Source organism: Ambystoma mexicanum, chromosome 12 (assembly GCF_040938575.1).
Source record: "Ambystoma mexicanum isolate Mex_15411 chromosome 12, UKY_AmexF1_1, whole genome shotgun sequence".
Classification (NCBI taxonomy): Eukaryota; Metazoa; Chordata; class Amphibia; order Caudata; family Ambystomatidae; genus Ambystoma; species Ambystoma mexicanum.
Window position 1 is genome coordinate 635746320 of NC_090936.1, and position 19889 is coordinate 635766208.

At 45.2% G+C, this 19889-nt stretch overlaps 1 protein-coding gene across 2 annotated transcripts in view; it reads right to left on the reverse strand.

Moving 5' to 3' along the window:
- Positions 1 to 19889, reverse strand: part of LOC138513937 (V-type proton ATPase subunit S1-like) — a 645312-nt gene that overhangs the window by 384263 nt on the left and 241160 nt on the right. For both annotated transcript variants that reach the window (XM_069629102.1, XM_069629103.1), the window contains exons 4-5: positions 11646 to 11839; positions 4455 to 4495 (exon numbers count right to left, since the gene is read on the reverse strand). In XM_069629102.1, coding sequence (XP_069485203.1) covers positions 4455 to 4495; positions 11646 to 11839 — 235 coding nt within the window. The remainder of the gene's footprint in view (positions 1 to 4454; positions 4496 to 11645; positions 11840 to 19889) is intronic.

Below are 19889 nucleotides of genomic sequence, written 5' to 3' on the forward strand. Positions count from 1 at the left end.
TTTTTCCCATAGACATAATGGGAAAAAACTTTGCGCACGCCTACAGCCCAAACCGCTGAACGGATTTACACCAAATTTGCGGCAGGAGTGGGGGCTTGCTCCCGAAAGCGTGCTTTTGCAAATTTGGTGTAAATCCGTCCAGTAGTTTTTTTAAAAAATGACCAAAATGTAAGGCAAAAAAATTAGTGATATCTCCGTTCGCTTCGTGGACGGACGTCCCGGTTCGCTCCGCCGACAGTGCCCTGATTGGCCGAGCGGCTTGCGTGATGTCTGCGAACATGCGACGTGTTCACTGATTGGATGGCGTGGGGCGTGGAGCGCGTCAGATTTTTTGTGGCGCCCGTCATCTTGCATTCGCCGACGACCGCGGACAGCGCGGTGAAACTTGGATTAAAAATTGTATTTAGGGGAGGGTGGGGGAGTATGAGATAGGTTCAATGTTCTGTTTTTTTTATGTGCTAGACGCTTTTGTTGTGTTCAATTTTTCTGCGGACAACACGGCTGTTCTGAAATGTTCGTAAATAAACAGAATGGATTCGGTGTCAAGTTGAAAGTGTTCTAAGAAGACTCGTGGGGTCCTGGAATGTTCGCAGGGGGTGTCCTGAAGACGTTGTCTGTATTGTTCGTTGTCAAGCTGAAAGTGTTCTAAGAATACTCGCGGTGTCCTGAAATGTTCGTACATAAAGAAAATGGGGGTGTTCTGAGGACGTTGTCCGTATTGTTCGCTGACAAGTTGAATGTGTTCTAAGAACACTCGCGGTGTCCTGAAATGTTCGAAAATAAACAAAACGGGGGTGTTCTGAGGACATTCTCCGTATTGTGTGCCTGCTTAGCTGTATCCAATGAGGGAATGGCACAGAGAGTGAAGTGGAAATGGTAGAAGGGCTGTCTAAGAGTTACGCGGTCCGCGGACAGGGCGTGCTACATCCGGGGTTTTCCAGCAAATCCAGCATGGAAAGAAGACTGTAGGGATCAGCCAATCAGATGTTGAGCTTGTGGATATGTGTTCAAAGAGACTGTGTGTAGTGAAGATGGCAGAAGTGGAGAAAGTCAGGGTGTTGGTGCTTGGAGATATGTTTGGGCATGGTTTACAACAGTATGCTCAATGCAGGCATGTTACAAAGAATTTTGATGTTAAAGGATTGGAGGTGGTGTGGAGCACTGTGCCTGATTGCAATGCACAGGGAATTGTACAAGTTTGTGAAGATATGGGCAGGATGAACAGTCCCCATGTGGTAGTTTTGCACTATGGTGGTTTCCATTTGGGCTATGTCAGTGCCCCTACTTTGTTGGCAGATTTGGAACACTTGGTTCAAGCAGTAATGAACATCCTTCCAAATGCCAAAGTAATTTTTTCTGGATTAGTACCTAGGGCAATATGGGACAATAGTTCAGTTTTTTGTCCTCAGCAAAACAATGCTAGGTGTGTAATCAAGCGAGGCATGTGTGCCTTCATGCTTAGAGCTGGTATGTTCTTCTGTAATAATGAGAATATTAATTCCAGTAATGCTGTTTATTTTAAAGAAGATGGCATTTCCTTATCTTTTATGGGAAATGCCATTCTGTTTTGGAATGTAAGGGTTGCTTTGGAGAAGGTTATGTGAAGATTTTAGGAGTAAAGTCAGAAAAATAAAAAAAAATACAAAATAACAGGTGGCTGTCAAGCATCTGCAAAAACCCCCCAAAAAAACGCCTCTTTTCAGAGCCAACCTCAAAGGGGAAATGGGGCACACTATTTAAATTTACATTCACCACGCTCAGATTTTCGATATGTCCGTGGACATGGCGGTAGTCCGCGGACATCGAAATCACTAGCTAGGGGTTCAGTATGTTCTATGTTACATGTATATAAAGTCAGGGATATTATGGTTAAGTTGTGCTACTAAAAACATATGAAATTCAGTAAAAAAAACTTTGTTAAAGGGACGTTATGGTTAAGTTGCGCCACTAAAAACCTATCAAATTCATTAAAAAAACTTTGTTAAATGGACGTTATGGTTCAAAGTGAAACTGAAAAACCCCTGAAATTCGGCAGTTATAGTAAGATAAGCAACCATAACTCGCACCACCATGCACTGCTAACACTAACACCCAGGACATCAAAGATGACATCACAACTGTCATTGATGACATCACTGAAGACATCACATGGCTGGCTCTCCCTTTTTTCCTTTACTGACATATCTAAGCCACATAGTTTTCTTCAGTAACAGTCAGGAAGTAAAAATTGAAAAGGTACTATATTTGTAGGCTTAGGGTCAAGTCATATCATATGAAACATATATATAGCGGAACACACAGGCTTGAAAGAGAACAATCCTTTCTGTGCATGAAGATAATCATTAGAGTTATAAGCACGTTCTCATAGTTTTATTTTTATTACTATACCTTCCCTGTATATGCTCATATTTGTATACATTGTACTCACACTCCTTTCCTTAGGGTTCACTGACATAATTTCATACACATACATACAGTAAGTAGCAGCTTTGAAACAGAGCAATAATTTCTCTGCATAAAGATAATCAGTTAGGTTATGAACTTCTGCTTTTTTGCTTACTTCTGTGTCCCTGTATATACTCATATCTGTATGTGTTGTTGTCTCTTTGTGTTTTGTCTGTAATAATGTAATTATGTATTAAGTGGGTTTTATTAGCTACTTATTACATGTTTCACAGTATGCAAAACTCTAATAATAAAGCAGTTATAATTTCATTATTCTACATGGCAAGATTATGAATATTAAACCTTCATCGTGTATACTGCACACACTGCCTAAGTTTCTGCATGAGTTGCTTAGTATACTGGATAGAACTTAATAATAGAATGCTATTTATATTGATGCATTGCTTAATGCACTAATTAGCTCATGATATTTATTCAAATGATCCTTGACACTTTTTGGTCAACATTATAAGAATCCCTCCTACAGAGTTTTCATGAAAAGTAAATGCACATGTGATGTCATCAGTGATGTCATCAATGACATTTGTGATGTCATCGTTGATGTCCTGGGTGTTAGTGTTAGCAGTGCACGGTGGCGCGAGTTATGGTTGCTTATCTTACCATAATTGCCGAATTTCAGGGGTTTTTCGATTTTACTTTGAACCATAAAGTCCCTTTAGCAAAGTTTTTTTTACTGAATTTGATAGGTTTTTAGTAGCGCAACTTAACCATAACGTCCCTTTTAACAAAGTTTTTTCATTGAATATATATATATATATATATATATATAATTTCAACCTTACTTTCCTCAAAGTGCAACCATGTTTGTGGTGTACATGCAGCAGCTCCCGTCATGCTGGTCAGAGAGTGTAAGCAAAAGATGAAGGCTCTGCCATCTTGGGTGGCTACATACCACGTGGGTGTGTCTGTGTGCTTCATACATTGGTTTTTCGGACTCCACAGTTTAGTGTGTGTTTTGATCATTCTACCCCTGTGTTTGCTCTATCTGTGCTGGCACTCACTGTGCATTCATGTTTTAAACGCAGTGGAGGCCGGGATTTGAACTGTGGTTGCTAGGTTTAGAGGCAAGACACTTTCTGACAAGACTGCTTCAGGGTCAAAGCAGGAGCTCTGTGTGAAATGCCATGTCAGCGTTGCACAGTACAGGACATGTTGATGTGCATTCATCTTCTGACGGGCTGAGAGGCAAATGTTTATGGGGTGACTAAAACAACCAATCCCCCTCCACGCCCCTCCCCTAAACCCGGGTAAAAAAAAGAAGCCCACCCATATGCACCACTGTAAATAGCCCTCTGTCTTCAGGAAATAGGTAAGAACGTCCGTGCTGACGAGTAAAATTGCACGCGCGGCGAGAGGCGTTAGCAACGCGCAACCTCCTCCTCAATGAAACACACCGCGCAAGTATGGTATGTTGCCGTGTTTCGGAGCGTTCTGCCACGAGCTTCATGAAATTTCACATATCTTGATCTGTGCGCCTCGGATGCATCATATTGTTTTGCAGTGCTGCGGAAAATTTTAGAAATACTGGTGTTGAGATACAACACAAGACGCGAGTAAGTGCGGCTCTCATTAAGGCATTAAAATGCCCTCGCGGGAGATGATCCATAATTTATCATTCCACTCAGGCGAAGAGCCAGCTGTAACTATAGTTACCAGGCGTGTCAGCGACCCCTGCATTTCTGAAAGGTCTGACCACAATCTACCGAGATTTATTCAAAGAAGTTGTCATGTGAACACCGTTCGGGGCAGTCGGGCTAAAAAGACTATAATGATTTTTTTATTTTTTTTTAATCATGCAGGGTAGTGAAACACTGATCTTTACAGCGCGTTCGCCTCATTTCACGTCCTTGCCTTATTTGTTCCTTAGTAATTGTCCTGGTACGTTTATGTCTATGCTGAAAAATCTATCTTCATTCATTAGCAATGTACAAAATGCGCTTTTTTAATATAAATATATAAATATATATATATATATATATATAGCTTACCATTTTCATTGAAGGAACCCCCAGCTGAAGCATCACTGTCCCTGGGAAAACAAAACAAACACTCGTTGTGCATATCTGTTAACTGCCTACTAATTACATTAAAATGAGGCATACATGACGTTTAAGCGCAAAAAAAAGGCCAGCCCATATTTTGTTTGAAAGATTATGGGCCGGATTTGCAAATCATTTTTCAATGGTATCGCGCCATTGTAAAACGCTTTTGTAAATCAGGCCCAGTGAGCATATGGCTACTATGATTGTGGAGAACCATGCCCCGCTCCAAACGCTGATGTGGAAGCCGCCTGGCCAGTGTGCTTTGAAACATGTTCCCTTCTGTGCCTGATAAGTGCGACCGGCGATGAAAGCACACATTTCAGCAAGGGAGTAACCCCTAGATAGTGCTTCCATGTTGACTGTGTCTTGGGCTGGAGGATCGCTATAATGTAAATCCAGGTACCGAGTTGTAGACAGTAGTCGTTTGAAAACTAAGACTTTAAGTGAACCAGGTCCCACTGGGGTCCAGTCCCGGCAAATATCCACAAGGATCTCCATGAGTCCCCCTTCCAAAGCTGATCGGCCATGACCAGACCATTGAACTGCAATGCAGCGTGCACCTACTGGGAGGTTCTCACAGACACACGTTGAACGTACTGCTGCACAGCCCAGGAATGTAAACCATGTTTCTTTACTTTTATTCCAGGCCTGCCACTGTCCCTGAGCCTGGATAACATCATTTTCATCTATCATTATCCCAATTCCTATACATGGAAGTGAGGTCTGGGAGCAAGAAAGAAGCAAGACCTTCTCTGCTTCCATCCCATGGGTCTAGCCATTCTTTTTGAGTTGCTCGTCTGTTAGCTGCATTTATCGGTGTGGCTCCACCAGCCCTTCCACTGGTGGTGTCTCAAGTTATTGTGCGCAGATCGTGGAGGCCGGCAATCAAACTGCCGCACTATGCTGGCATATGCAAGCAGCAGGTTTACTCTGTGAGTTACATTGCACAATATTACGTATGAAGAGAGGTAGTCTGCAGGTGTGGGGCGAAAGGATGTAATTTAGGGGTCGCCAGAGGTCGCAACCGCGACCTCTGAGGTTTCCCATGTGACCTCTGTGGTCCCCCTTGCGACCTCAAAAAAAATAACACCAAAAAAAAATGTTTTTTTCTTTTTTTTTTTTGTAGTAATGCAAGCTCCTGGGCTGTGGCCAGCACCATGTGGCTCTTTTAGATCTGGAGTAGCTGGCTTTCCTGTCCAGGCCCTTTAAAAAGAAGAAAAATAAGAACAGGAGTGCCACAAATCTAACACTTTCAGCAGTGACCATAAATAAGAAAGAATAGGAATACCAAATAATGTGTCTTTCTGGAATTCGATACAATTATTGCTAGACTTATTAAAGGTTTATTTCAGGCACACTTCAGGGGGTGAGTCACTGATTTAGTCTGTTCTTAAACGCCTCAACTCAGCCTTTCATCCTTCTGAGGTCGATAAATGACTACCAACACAGGTTGGGTGATATTGGGTGTATATTGTTTCTATATAAAGCGCTTAAGCGTAAGTGCTATATAATAACACATCATTATCATTTGGTCATGGACATCTGCTTGCATTCACAGTAATTTGGTAATATGGGCCTAGACACACTGATCTTAACGATACATATGACGATCCATTCTTGTATGAAATGTGCATTATATTAAAGTGATTTTGTAACCATATTTTCCGTAGTGTACAATGCTATGTGATGCCACTTCCAGTTTTGTCAAGGTTGTGCACTTCCGCTACCCCTGGCATTTTGGTGAAATGACATCCCTGGTGGGGCGCTTGCTGGGAGCAAACCTTCTCTAAAGTGCACGCTTCTTCTGTACGTCTAGCAGTGCATTTGTAAAGTGTGCGGGGTGGGGAAGCACTAGACAACATTCTAATGGCCTGCTTTGATTTTGGACTCACTGATTGCTTCTCTGTTATATGCTTTTTGGGGGCAACCAGACGTGGACTCCCTGCTCACTGTGCTTAGAGAGGCTCAGTTTCACCTCACTGATGATGCCCAACAATGCTGAAACACGTGTATGGGGTTGCTGTTGTAACTCTTGTTCAGAGAGGAATTGCTATAGCATTTCTGTGCTGGACTGCCCATGTGGGCGGGACAAAGACTGATATGCAAATGGATATTTCCCATCTGTAAAATGTACAGTGAGCAAAAAGCAGATGGCTGCGAACTCTCAATGTGGTTAATAACCACTGAACAGGTTATTATGCCTTGTTCTTCCGAGAGAGGGGCGCCTGCTACCTTTATTGAATGCTTTTTGGAGCTGGCGAGAGGGAGTCTGGTTTATGCCAGCCAATTGTGAGTGCATGTTTAGAGGGAGGATATCGTGCAAAAAACCCAACTTCAACAGCAGCCCTTTTTAAGAGTCAAAGAAGCTGTCCAATTAAGGTAGAGTTATGTTACATATGATTTTAAAATCATGTTCTGATGCTGCTTGGTATATTAATGTGCTTTGCACTTTACCGCTGCATTACATCATCCTTGCTGGTGTTGTTCCTTATTTTTGCACATGGCTGCCTTAGTTCGTGGTATTAAACGTCATAAAGCTTCTTAGAGGAAGTGACACCATGGGCAGGAACACCACAGGAAGTAACAGCACAGACACATGTTTGTAATTGTCTTACTGGATGGGTAGGTCTCATTTTTGTAATGACACTTCACTTTACTAAAATGATGGATGGAAGGTTTTGAATTTATTTAGAACAATCGTAAGGCATTGCTCTGCCCAACCTCAATTATCATTGTGTATTGCTCTGTCTGTGCTATTCCAGAAGGGATGCACCCATTTGCAAAGCAGTCGTTGACCTGCTGCCACTGGAGCTAGTCCAGCCCAAATTGCTACACCACGTGTTAACCTGCCTTTACGCTGACAGGTCAGATCATTGGAATGTCATTTGTAAGGATCTCAGATGGTTGATTCGCCAACTGCAGAGGTGTGTGTGCAAGCCGCAGATCACACTTTTGTATCCCAGATGAGCTTGCAAAGCAGTTCCTTCTTATGAGGCTGATGCATTTAGTGGCATTACGTTGTCTCATTCCTTCTGAGCAAGAGTACGCTATTTTTGGTATCTTCCACCAGCCTACTGGCTGGCTTAAATTGGAGCAACAGGTTGCATCCCTGTGTCTGGAATGGGGAAAAAGAGGGAAGAAAAACGAAAGCAGTGTGTAACAATAGGAAAGTCTCCTGTTTAAGCATGCTTCTCGCAAGAACAGTGTGTGCCCCCCCCATCACTGCCCCAGACACACATTAGGTGGAAGGCCGAACCTTACTCAGTCAATGTCCATGTCCAAGGCAACCACCTTCACCACCACATGTTGCAGTGTATCCTTCATTTCACGTTTCTGTTAGGTGAAAACTATGGCTCCCAAGTGACAGTGCCATTGGGCTAGCAAAGGGACAATTCACCCTTGGGTGTACACTATACAAATTATCAATTAATAATATGTACGGAGCAACAGTATAGTCTATGTAAGAGTGAGATAACTTTTGTGAAGAGCCTCCTAGTTGAATACGTTCTAGTTGATTTCAATTTTGGCAGCCAAGGAAACAAAAACTCATTTAGGTAGTTATTTGCCCAGAAGCACACAGATTGGGGAAGTGGAGAGCCAAGCTATGAGCCTACGTTTTCTGGTTTCACAATTTGCATTTTTTAAGGGTTCAAGCTACGCATAATGTGTCTTCATCTTCAGTTCTGTGCCAACATACAACATTGTCTTGATGGTTGTCCATCTAGAGCTAAACTCATACTCTTTCTATGGGTGCCAACCTCTAGATTTTTCAAGTTGCGGGAGGTGGCAAAAGTAAGGTGCAAGCCTTTACTGAGACATAACAAGCAAGCGGGGAATGGGTTTGAGGGAGAAGGACTTGTATTGATTTCAAAATCAGCACGTTTTTGGCTCGGCATAAAAAAGGCTCTATGGTTAACCAACCCTCATGCATACAACACAACCACAAAAATTCTTATGTTGACTGTCCTGAGTCCTGTTGAATAGTAGCTCCTTTCTAAACTACTACAGTTTTAAAATAGCAGGACCTACAGGCAGAACCTCAGAAAAGAAGAATTACAAAATCTAATAACATTTTATCATTCATTATATGAGAATCACATTTCACCCACACCAGCAGTCAATCACTAGTGCTATCCATTTCACAACCACAAGCCCCACTAAACAACCATGCTCCACTTTCATGACTTAAAGCAGGCAAGTTATCATCAGAGCTCTTGTGTTGGCTAAGGTTAGGATTTTTGACATAATCTTCCTCGATGTAGTTCTGTTTCATTTTAATGAATGTTCGTTGCTCAACATGGGGCACTGCTAAGCATCGCCTATAGTCAGCTACTATAGCACTGGCATCACAAATGGCTCACTTGGACTGCACATTGTCATGGTGGCAGTTTAGGGATTATATGGCAACTGTCATAAGTGGGGCTGGCCAAATAGAGCACTTACTGAACCAGTGCTGATGTGGATCTGTATCCCAGCACCTATGGCATAAGTTGAGTAGATATGCATGAAACATATGAGCTGCTGGCCATCTGCTGTCTGTTCCTTCAGACAGATCAGCATTGAGGGCTCCTGACTGAGTGAGCAGTGCATCCCGCAGGCTCGCCATCTAGAGAATGTTACTATGGTCAGCCGGGTTTACAGAAGAAGAGCCTGGTTGTCTAGTTCGAAAGAGCAATGTACCCCGTGATAATCCAGAAGACAATGGTCTTGACATCTCTGGTAGGGGCTAACATACTTGGTAGCCTCCTCAAAAGACTGTAGCACACAATCGAAAGCTATCACAGCTGCCACTATACTGGAGTAAACAAAGCACCACTTAAAGCTTGGTTGTGACTGTCGCAATAACCAGCAACGGCATGCCATTATTCACTTAGTCGGTTCAACATGTGCAAAGAAGAAATCCAGCGTGTGGGAATTGATGTCTTCAGGTTGTGTTGTGGCAACTTGTGGTGCGCCTGCAATTAGTTCAGCACATCTCTTACACTGTCGTCTTGGCTAAAGGGTTAATTGACCTTCTTAGCCACTGCAAACACGTTCTCATGGACTGGAAATTGCTGATGAAATATGTCATCACAAGGTGAAGGACATGCACATAGTCTTGCCAATTCGCAGGGCAGTAGTATACTCAACCCATTATCAGCAGCACCAAAGTCCAGGTCAGGTGGTGTGGTCTTAGCCACTTCACCACTACCTCACCCACCATTTGCCAGATATCATCTCCCTTGTGTCCACTGCCTTCGAATGTTTGCATGTACAAAGTGACCTGGTGCCGGACTGCATGCACTTTCTGCCCTCTGTGATTTCTTTGAAATCAGGACCTCACTTGGCTGGAAGGAGATGGGAAGGTCACCCGCTGTGCGGTCACAGCCATAAAGTCAATGATCTGTCCACATGCCTCTGACTGATCTAGTCCCTGCCCCACTACGTAAAGTATCTCATTGTATTACTCTAGTTTGTGTGAAACGTAACGTCCTAAGAACTCCCAGCAGTGATCCCCTTTACTAACGACTGCTGGAAACGCAGGTTTTCAATGAAAGAATGCTGCAAGAGTTTAAAAGCAAACATTGTTGTCAGGTCTATGGTGGGCAAGAATTCTCTTCCATGTTTCCTGTGATGTTGTGGCCATGCTCAAATGCCTCCATTAGACTGTTTTTGTGTTGAGGGGTAGCATCACTGTGGATAGTGGTTCTGGGACTTGGCAACCAGAACTATCTTGGCCCATCAGCAAGGTTTTCTGTGATGATTGTATGGCCAAGAGGTGAAATGGTAATTGGCTGCTGGAGAGATCACTTAATTTGAGGTCTTGTGTTTTCATCCCAGTCCATGTGCATGGTGATGAATTATGTTGGACCACAAGAATGTGGTATCCAAGTTGGTCCCAGGTTTCTCCCGGCAAAATGTTTTCTTGCGCATAGAGCAGGTGATTGATTGATATTTTATTTCTATCGAGCTCATACACAAGTGTCTTAGAGCGCGACGATGCAGGTGCAGATATGTTGTTGAACTTTGGCCTGTTTGAAAGAATTTTGCACTTTGGATTTTTTGCAGTGGCCAAAAATAGATCTACTTTGCACATCTGACTGCAAGGGTGGCGGTGCAGGGGATAGATGGGGTGCTGGCATTGGCGGTCTGGCTACCACTCACTGGGAGTTTGCACTTTCAGATCTTACACATTGTGATTAAAAGATACTGTACACAGACAGATCCCATCCATGCAATTGTGCATTGTTATCTTTAGTATCAGGGGTTTCCAGGATCATGTGTTGCTGTTGCCTGCATTCTTACGGGTCATATTCTTTCCCTAGCTCATCATCGCATCTGCATTACTCTCAGAATCAGTAGATGTGAAAGTGGAAAACAGGAGCTTCTCATATCCTGCTCCGGTGCATTGTTTCTCCTGGCTCATCATGCTCCGACACACTGTATGCTGGATCTCCTTGCTCATCATCCTCTTCTCTATGCGTTGTTTGTCCTGACCCTTTATGCTCCTGTACACTGTTTGCTATGTCTCACAGCTCATCATGCTCCACTACACACTGCATTTGTCCTGGGTTATCAGTAGAGGCAATCTGCACCCCCCCCTCTTCCTGCCACAGAAACACTTGACTGAACCTCCTCCTCCAAACAAAATACTTAAACATGTACTACTATCTCTGGTGCATCCAGGGCTGCTGAATGCAACACCAATGTCTTCAATTTTCCATGCATGATTCTGGCCTCTATCTGGTCTTCAATCATGTAGCCAGCTGATACCCATCCAGCTCTCCCCAACCTATAGACAGTGGCCACCAACCTCCACCAAGATGCAGACCAGTAGAGACCCAAGTTTGCATCTCATGTTATACATATATCACCAAAAATGATGGCAGTGAGGATGAATTAAAAAATCCTGATTATCGATGTAGAAAAAGGTGCATTTCTCTTTCAACATTTAGACCATCTTCAACACTGCGTCAACATCAACAGTTTCTAGAGGAGCACAACTCAGCCAAAGAAAACATCAATTAGAATCGCATTTATATTGCACCAAACGAACCACTATTCTGCAAAAAATATTTAGCAGCTGTTTCTATAAGACAATAGTTCCGTTTAAACCGAAGTCACAAAGAACTGTTCATGACCTCTGATAGAACCTACCTGATTCTAGACAGCAATTTTACAATCATGAAGTTAGGTTTGGAATCCGATGTCTTGAAGTCTACTTCATCAGATTTGCCTACATCCACCTGGTGCCAGTCTTCTTGCTTCTCAAGGAAGCCCACAAGATCACTTATTGCCTTCCAATCCACAGCGGGTAATACCAGAGAGGAAGCAGAGGAATTCAGAAGATCCTACAACAAGAACGTGCAGATCAGGTTACCAAAGGAAATCGTGCTTTGGAGTTGATTAGTAATATATTTTTGCAGCATCTTGCTTCATAAACATGGTTCTATGACACTAACATTTTATGTATGAAACCACCTGGTTTCTGCCAGTCTTGAAAGAGATTGCATTTATGTGAATGAGTTTGTTTTCTTTAACACCATGGACTATAGCATTCTCCTAAGGAGTTTCACCGTGGAGGTACTGTGTCAAGGTCTAGTTGGACCTGGATTGTATCCTTACGATCTGACAGCTAAAAGCAGGCAAATATGAGATAAGACCTTTTATGGAACAACATATCATTCTCCAGTGACCGTCGTCGTCTCCACTTTTATTTAATGACCGCCGCTGACCTAATGTTTGTAAATTATGGAGGTTCCAGCACAGCCTTGATAGTTAAAGACTGTTGTAAAGAGGCTCCTTCATGCTTGCACCAATGGAGAGGCTTCTGTCCAATTGATAAGCATTGCTATCTCCTCTACCCCTGCCGCCTAGGTGGCACCCCTATGAACCAAGCAGTACAAAACGCCATTAAGTATAAAGTCTAGTGACAGGAACTGGCAGCCCACTACTGCAAATTCCACCTCTGGGCTAGATGTAGCCCTCATTTAGCACTCCCCCTAGCCCCCATTGCCCTCCAGGACCAGGGAGTTCCCATGCATTCTCCACAGCTGGCTATACATGCATGGCTAGAGGAATGTCTAAATGTTTGTTAAATAGAGGCAGAGAGGGAGCAGCCCTGTTTTCCCTGAGCTAGCAGCCTAGTATTCCTCATACCACTCTGCGACTGGTAGCAAGCATCAGATGGTACATGCAGTGTGTCTGGAGGAAGATGGGCACTGTTTCCTGGTGACCCTTATGGCCTATGGTTAAATTATGCAGATTTACCAAATCTTTACTACCAGTTTTTAAATGGCGTACAACCCAAAAAATTGATGGGCGGAAGGTTATTAATTAATCTTAACCACTTGCATTGCTCCGGGCAACCTTCCATACAATCGTGTTTTATCTTTTATCCTGTCTGTGCAACTGTAGAAGAGGGCCAGCCATATGCAAATCATTCTTGGTCCTGCCACCATTGTGAGCAGTCCAGAATGAAATACTAGGCCATGTCCCCTGTGAATGGAAACAAAATCAACCCTAGAAATGTTTCAGCCTTATTGGGCCTTAACATTTGCAACTTGGTTCCCTTTGGTACAAAAAGCAAGTGAGCCGCGCCTGGACATACACTCTCTCACTTATGGAGGCAAACTATAACCAAAACTGTGATGGGTGGAACGTTATGAATTCATCTCAACCACAGTCTTCATGGTGAGGCCTGTAGTACAAATTCAAAACCCTTCACTTGCACCAAAGAACGTTTTGCATAATTCACAAAGGGCTTAGGATTTGTAGACACAGAACAACCTTTTACATCAGATGAGATTTTGGGGCTGATTCATGGAATTATGTGCGCCGAAAAACGGGCTTTGTGCGCCATTCTGCCCGCAAATCCCTGTTTCACAAATGGGGATTTGCGGGCAGAATGGCGCACAAAGCCCGTTTATCGGCGCACATAATTCCATGAATCAGCCCCTCTGAGGTTACAGTTGCATTCACCAGTTGTCCTGGGACTCCTGGCAAACCAATATGAGGAATATTTTAACAAAAGCATTCACAGAGTGTGATAAAACAGCAATTTTTTGATTTTTACAAAGTTATACCCTTTAGGGTTTCCTGCAAGAGTATCCTGCAATCATGAAATTGGAGCCCATGCCAGTTATACATACATTTTAGCGAGGCCATGCAATGCAAAGTCTGAATTCAGACACACTCCAGAACGTCGTGACGTCATCACGTCAAACGCCAGTTCTGTACAGAGTAACCTCCAGCCCTATCAACGCAGTGATCGGCTTACACCACGTTGCTGCTTCCACACTGGATTCAATCGCGGACTGTAAGTTACAGTTAACTTCTCCCTACATTCTATACATGGCACATTATAGCGCTATTTACTAGCCTAAACACATATTGTCACTTTAGATGGCACACGCACGATGATCAACTAGTCCTGACAGAGGATAGAAGCTCCCCTGCAATACATAACAGACGGCAGACCACACATGCCGCCATAAATCCCACCTGACACTTTCATCATTTAATTTCTTCTAATGCCTTTTCCACTACTTAGACACGTCTATGTAGAGGTTACAAGACGGAGGTTTCACGAAACTGCGCCTAAAGAATCTGGTTCACCTTTCACTCAATACATGATCTGCAAACTCCTGAATAGCATTTCAATGTAGACCATCCCCCCAGATGGGGTTCCATTTTATGACAGGATATTCTCACTTTACTTACCTTGATGATACTTATTAGCATTTACTGGTTTCTTTACATTTTTCTAGCACTCGTGACAAATTGGATGATAATAATTTGAAAATGCAAGTTTGGGGAACCCTATTGCGGCACGTCGCCGACATCTCCTGATTTGCAAGGTGATTTATCAGGCTTTGGACGACTGAAATTACTCTCTACAAATAGTATAGCTAATGTGGACTTGCTAATGTAAAAATACAGTAAGATCAAGACTAACCGTATAAAATAGAAATAGACCCCTGAAAGCATTTTTTCTTTCTTTTTTATTAAAACACAGTTCGTTCTTTGTATATAAGAACCCCTGATGAAGAGCGTTCCTGCTCGAAACGCATTGGGTACCCCATTAAAAGTAAAACCAATTTGGAGAAGAAAATTTATTGTATAAATTGGTTCATTCTTTAACTGTTTTTACTAAATTGAAAAATCATACCTATGATTTAACACTGTATCAATAGAATTCGTTTGAGAAGTTCGTTTTCAACTACAGTAAACAGTTTGGCTGGATTACGGCCTGAGAGAGTGTGCAGGGGACAAAAGTTCCCACACCTTGGAAACTTTCCAGTTTTGCATTGGGCACTTTGTTCCCATCTTTTAAAACAAAGTCATCCGTGGCATCAAAAGATGCATCCCCTTCAGATGCACTAGAGGCAGAAGTATCCTTCAAAAGAACATGAACTTTGCGAGTGGCAACCTAAACTACGTAGAGGACCCAATTATTGATATTGATATTTTATTTCTATCACGCTCATACACGAGTGTTTCAGAGCGCGACAAGGCAAGGGAAGGGGAACAGGGGAGAACAAAAACAACGATTTTACTAGGCCCAGTGACATTGAGAACATGCAAGTGCAGGGTACAGGGAAAGGGGGAGAAGTGCATGGAAGGGGGAACAAAAGGAAAGCGCGGAGCGAGAAGGAAATAACAGAAATAATAATAAAACAATAAATAAAAAGGCAACAAACAATGGGAGTGCAGCCAGCAAGTGGCAAGTGCTGGGTTTATGGCAGCAGACAGGGTAGATCTGAAAGTGCAGGAAGAAAAGGGGAGGGCTATATGGGTACAGATACAGACCCCAGTGCAGGGGGTGGCCCGGAGGCAGTGCGTGAGGGTGGCAAGATGAGCAGGTACCTGGGCCCGGAGGACAGAGGGTGGCCAGGTGCATGGTGCCGAGGGAGAGTAGAATCAACAGGGGAGAGGGGAGGAGAAGACAGAAGCAAAGAGGAAGGTTTTGAGGTGCTTCCGGAACCGGATATGGTTCTCCTCAAGTTTTAGAGTGGCAGGGAGGCTGTTCCAGAGGAAGGCCCCAGCCGAAGACAGAGACCTACCCCCAGCTCGTCTCTTTGAGAAACGACTGACCCTGAGAGAGTTAGAGGTAGAGGAGCAGAGTGCTCGAGATGGGAGGTATTTGCGGAGGGATAGCTGAAGGTATGTTGGACCCAGGCTCCAGAAAGCCTTGTGGACAATGCAGAGGGTTTTGAATTTAATCCTTGCATCCACTGGGAGCCAATGGAGAGATTTCAGAGCTGGAGAGATACGATCCCAGGGCTTGAGGCAGTCCTGTTCTGGATAAGTTGTAAAGGGTGGAGAGTAGAGGCAGGTAGATTAAGAAAGAGGCTGTTGCAATAGTCCAACTTAGAGAGAACCAGAGCTTGGGAGACAGTGAGCTTCTGGGGGAATAAGAGGAAAGGAAGAATATCTCTGAGGAGGTGCAGTAGGATGTTTGACTTTTTTGATACATCAGCGATGTGGGTGGAGAAGGAAAGTGTGGAATCAAAGGTGACACCAAGGTTCTTGGCCTCACAGGTGGGGATAGGAGGAGGGCCAAGGGAGGCCGGTGTAACGCTCACCTGATTCCCACGGAGGCGCGGCTTCGGGTGCTGATGCTTCCTTAAGGTGAGGCGCCGGACTCCCAGGATGAACAGGATGGGCCCCTCCACTCTGGCTTCTCAGGCTCGCAGGAATATCCTCCTATGCGTGAAAAGGGAGTGTTACCCACTGATGGAATGGTGCTCAAGCCTCCCACTCCCTTCCAACCCTCCACGAATCCACTTCCACGATTCCCCTGTGAAGCCTCACCTTGGAATCTGGAAGGAAGAGCTCTCCATCCTGCTTCTGATGCAGGGGCGCGTTGAAACCCAGTTACTTCACTGGTTTGAGGATTGGTGTTCAGGTAAGCTTGACTGTTCAGGTAAGACGTAGTACAAGTTCTGTTCAAAAGTTCAAGCCATAATAATGTTCGTATTCTTCTTGCAGCAAGCGTTAATTCTCATGTCTTTTTTCCCCTTAGGGGCCGGGGTCCGGCAGCGGCAGGACCCGAAATGAAGTGGAAAACCCAACGGGTAAGTTTTCTGGAAATAGCGCTTTCCTTATTCCTTTTCTCCCTCTCACCTCTGTTCTTATCTTTTTTCTCCTAGGCGCCGGAACGTGGCGAAATCCGGATGGTCGCCGCTGAAGCAGGAGGCGCCTGGAAAAGGTGAGTAAAATGCAGCGCTGCAGCGATCGTAGTGAAATGCCTTTTAAATGATGTCTTCCTTTCAGGATTGTAGGTGAAATGATTCCGGGATGCAGATTTATCAGGTAAGGTCTTTTCTTCCCCAATTCACCTCCTTTCTCCCTTTGCAGATGATCCAGGGTGTTGACAGGCGTGGAAGAAGTCAGGATGCAGGAGCCGACACGGTGAGCGTCCAGCTGCTAGGTGCAGAACAACGCGAAGCACGTGTGGCTGTTCGGGTGGGGTTTAAATAGCCTAGGAAGAAGTTCCTGGAATGTATCCTTCCACCAATCTGGTATGTATCCTTCCCCGACCACACCCGGGTGGAAAGTAGTCCCACAGGTAAAGTAGTCCCATCCAGGCCTCAAGAGGGCCTGGATGAAGCAGCAAGGTCTGCACCAGGTAAGTGTGCACCCAAGCACTTACACATAAATCCTCCTTTATGAGCCTGGCGCCTAAGGCGCCAGGACTGGGGTCCACTATGAGCCTGGCGCCTACGGCACCAGGACTGAGTCCAAAGGGCCCCAACTTGGGCCCGCTGAGACTTCCCAGGAGTGAATGATGTCTGCCTCTGGGGTTGCTGGGCCCGGCCTGGCTCCTTAGAGGTAGGCATCATGACAGCCGGTCAGATAGTGAGGGGAAAGGAAGGTGATGGTGTGCCAGTGAGGAGGATCTCTGTCTTGCTGGCATTAAGACAAAGATCGTTGGCAGCACACCAATCTTGGATGGCAGTTAGGCAATCAGTGATGAGAGAGGTGGAGGAGGTGGCCGAGGGCAGCCTGAAAATAAGTTAAGTGTCGTCTGCGTAGCACTGGAAGTTTGAGCAGAAAATGGCAATACAGTGGGCGAAAGTTGCCAGGTATTGGTTGAAAAGCCAGGGCAAGACGTTAGACCCCTGGGGAACACCACAGGTGGAGAGGAAGACAGATGATAGGAAGGACCCAAGTTGGACCTGGGAGGGTCGATCAGAGAGGAAAGAGGTCAGCCAGGCCAGAGCCTGATCAGTGATGCCCAAGTTATCCCGGAGACGGTTGAGCAGGATGGTATGGTTGACCGTGTCGAAGGCAGAGGAGAGATCAAGTAGGATGAGAACAGAGGGAATGCTAAAGTCAAGGTTGGAAAGCAGATCTTCACGGATGATCAGGAGAGCAGTTTCCGTGCTTCTGCCAGATCTGAAGCCAGACTGATGGTCATGGAGACAGCCAACAGAATCAGAATGAAGGTTTAGCTGAGAGATGGCCAGCTTTTCAAGGAGTTTGCCTAAGAAGGGGGTAATGGAAATTGGGCGATAGTTGGCCGGACAAGAGGGATCCGCTGTGGGTTTCTTGAGGAGAGGATGCACAAGGGAGTGCTTAAGAGAGGAGGGGAAGGATCCTGAGGCAAAGGAGTGGTTGCAGAAGTCAGCAAGGGCCGGAGCGAGGGTATCAATGTGGTCCTTGAGAGTTTTAATGGAACAGGGATGAACCTGTTTTGACGAGGCTTTAATAGATCAGACTTGTCTAGCGACCTCATCAGGGGAGAAGAGAGGAAAGGAAGAGAAGGAGGGTCGGGGGCTGGCTGGAGGAGGGTCAGTGAGTACCGATGGCGAGGGGAGAGGAGAGGGAGTGGAGGAGAGTGTGGACAGAATGTCCTGGGTTTTTCAGATAAAGTGTGAGGCCAATGCATTGCAAAGAGCCTGAGAGGCAAGGGGAGGGGTAGAGACTGCATCAGGGTTGGCCAGCTCCTTACACATTTTAAAGAGTTCAGCCGAGCTGTTAGATGCCGCAGAGACACAGGCTTGAATGTGGACTCTTTTCTTGGTACGGACAGAGAGACGGTATTGCCTTTGGAGTAGGCGATAGGCCAGTTTGTCAGAGGATGAGCAGGAATCCCTCCATTTTCTCTCAGCCTTTGCACTCTCAGGAACTGCACTTGGCTTTGGACTTCAGGCGGATCCTCATGACAGGGGCAAGAACATCAAGAGTATCAGAAATAGAAGAATAGAGAGAAGACAGGGCTGTGTTAGGGTGTGAGTCAGCCAGAGGAAGAGGGGGTGGGGAGGAGGTGGAAGCAAAAGCCTCGACTGACACACGCTTCATGGGCCGGATGTCCAGGAAGGTAGGTGGCAGTGTTGGGGTAGGTTTGGGTTGGGGGAAGTGAGAGAGAGATGAGAGGAGAGGAGGTAGTGGTCACTCCAGGAGAGGGGAGTGGAGAGAGGGATACATAGGGGGGGCTAGAGGAGATCAAAACATCAAGTGTGTGCCCTGCAGAGTGCGTTGGGCCAGAGAGGAGGATAGAGAAGGAGAGGGAATCGCAGAGGTCGCGAAAGAGCAATGTTGAGGGACAGGGAGAATCAAGGTGAATGTTGAGGTCACCAAGGTGGAGGAGTTGAGTGATTGAGGCCAGGAGAGAGGAGGAGAGGTCAGCCCACTCAGCGAGAAAAGAGGTGATTTGACCAGGGGTCCGGTAGAGAGTGGCAACAGTAAGAGAGTGGCTAGGAGAGATTGAGAGCCTGCAGACGAGGCATTCGAAAGAGGAGTAGATCTGAGTGGGAATTATAGTGGCAGGAATCCACTCAGGAAAAATCAAGGCTACACCCCCTCCAGGGCAAGTGGATCTGGTTGCGGAGAGGATCTTGTAGCCATCAGGGAGGAGAGTGTCAAAGCTCGTGACAGAGCTGGCAGTGAACCATGTCTCTGTAAGACCAAGGACGTCAAGGTCAAGTTCTTCAAGGAGGTGGCAGATGTCAGAGGAGTGTTTGACAGTAGAGCGAGAGTTGAGAGTGGCAAGATGAAGAAGGTTGCCGGCCTTAAAGACATTCCAGAGAGGGGTACAAATCAGAGGTACGCCCTGCGGAGTTGTGGAGGTAGCTAGAAGATGGGCAGAGGAGGGAAGAGTGAGCAAGGTAGCCAAGGAAAGAGAGGAGGGGACAGCCAGAGAAGAAAGGAAGTTGATGAGGCGAGGGAGACGCCTATCGAAGAGGAGGAGATTGGCCTGGGGACCATGGACCATGACAGTGCCATTTAGGTAGACGTTAAGGATGACTCTGGAGGAGTCAAAAGAAGCCATGAGGACTTCCCAGCGAGTGCCACCATTTATGGGATAGGAGGAGACAGGACAGAGCACAGAGATCATATGGGGGGTCCATAGATCCGGCGAAGGAACAACAAAGAGGATGTCGGTGAGGGTCT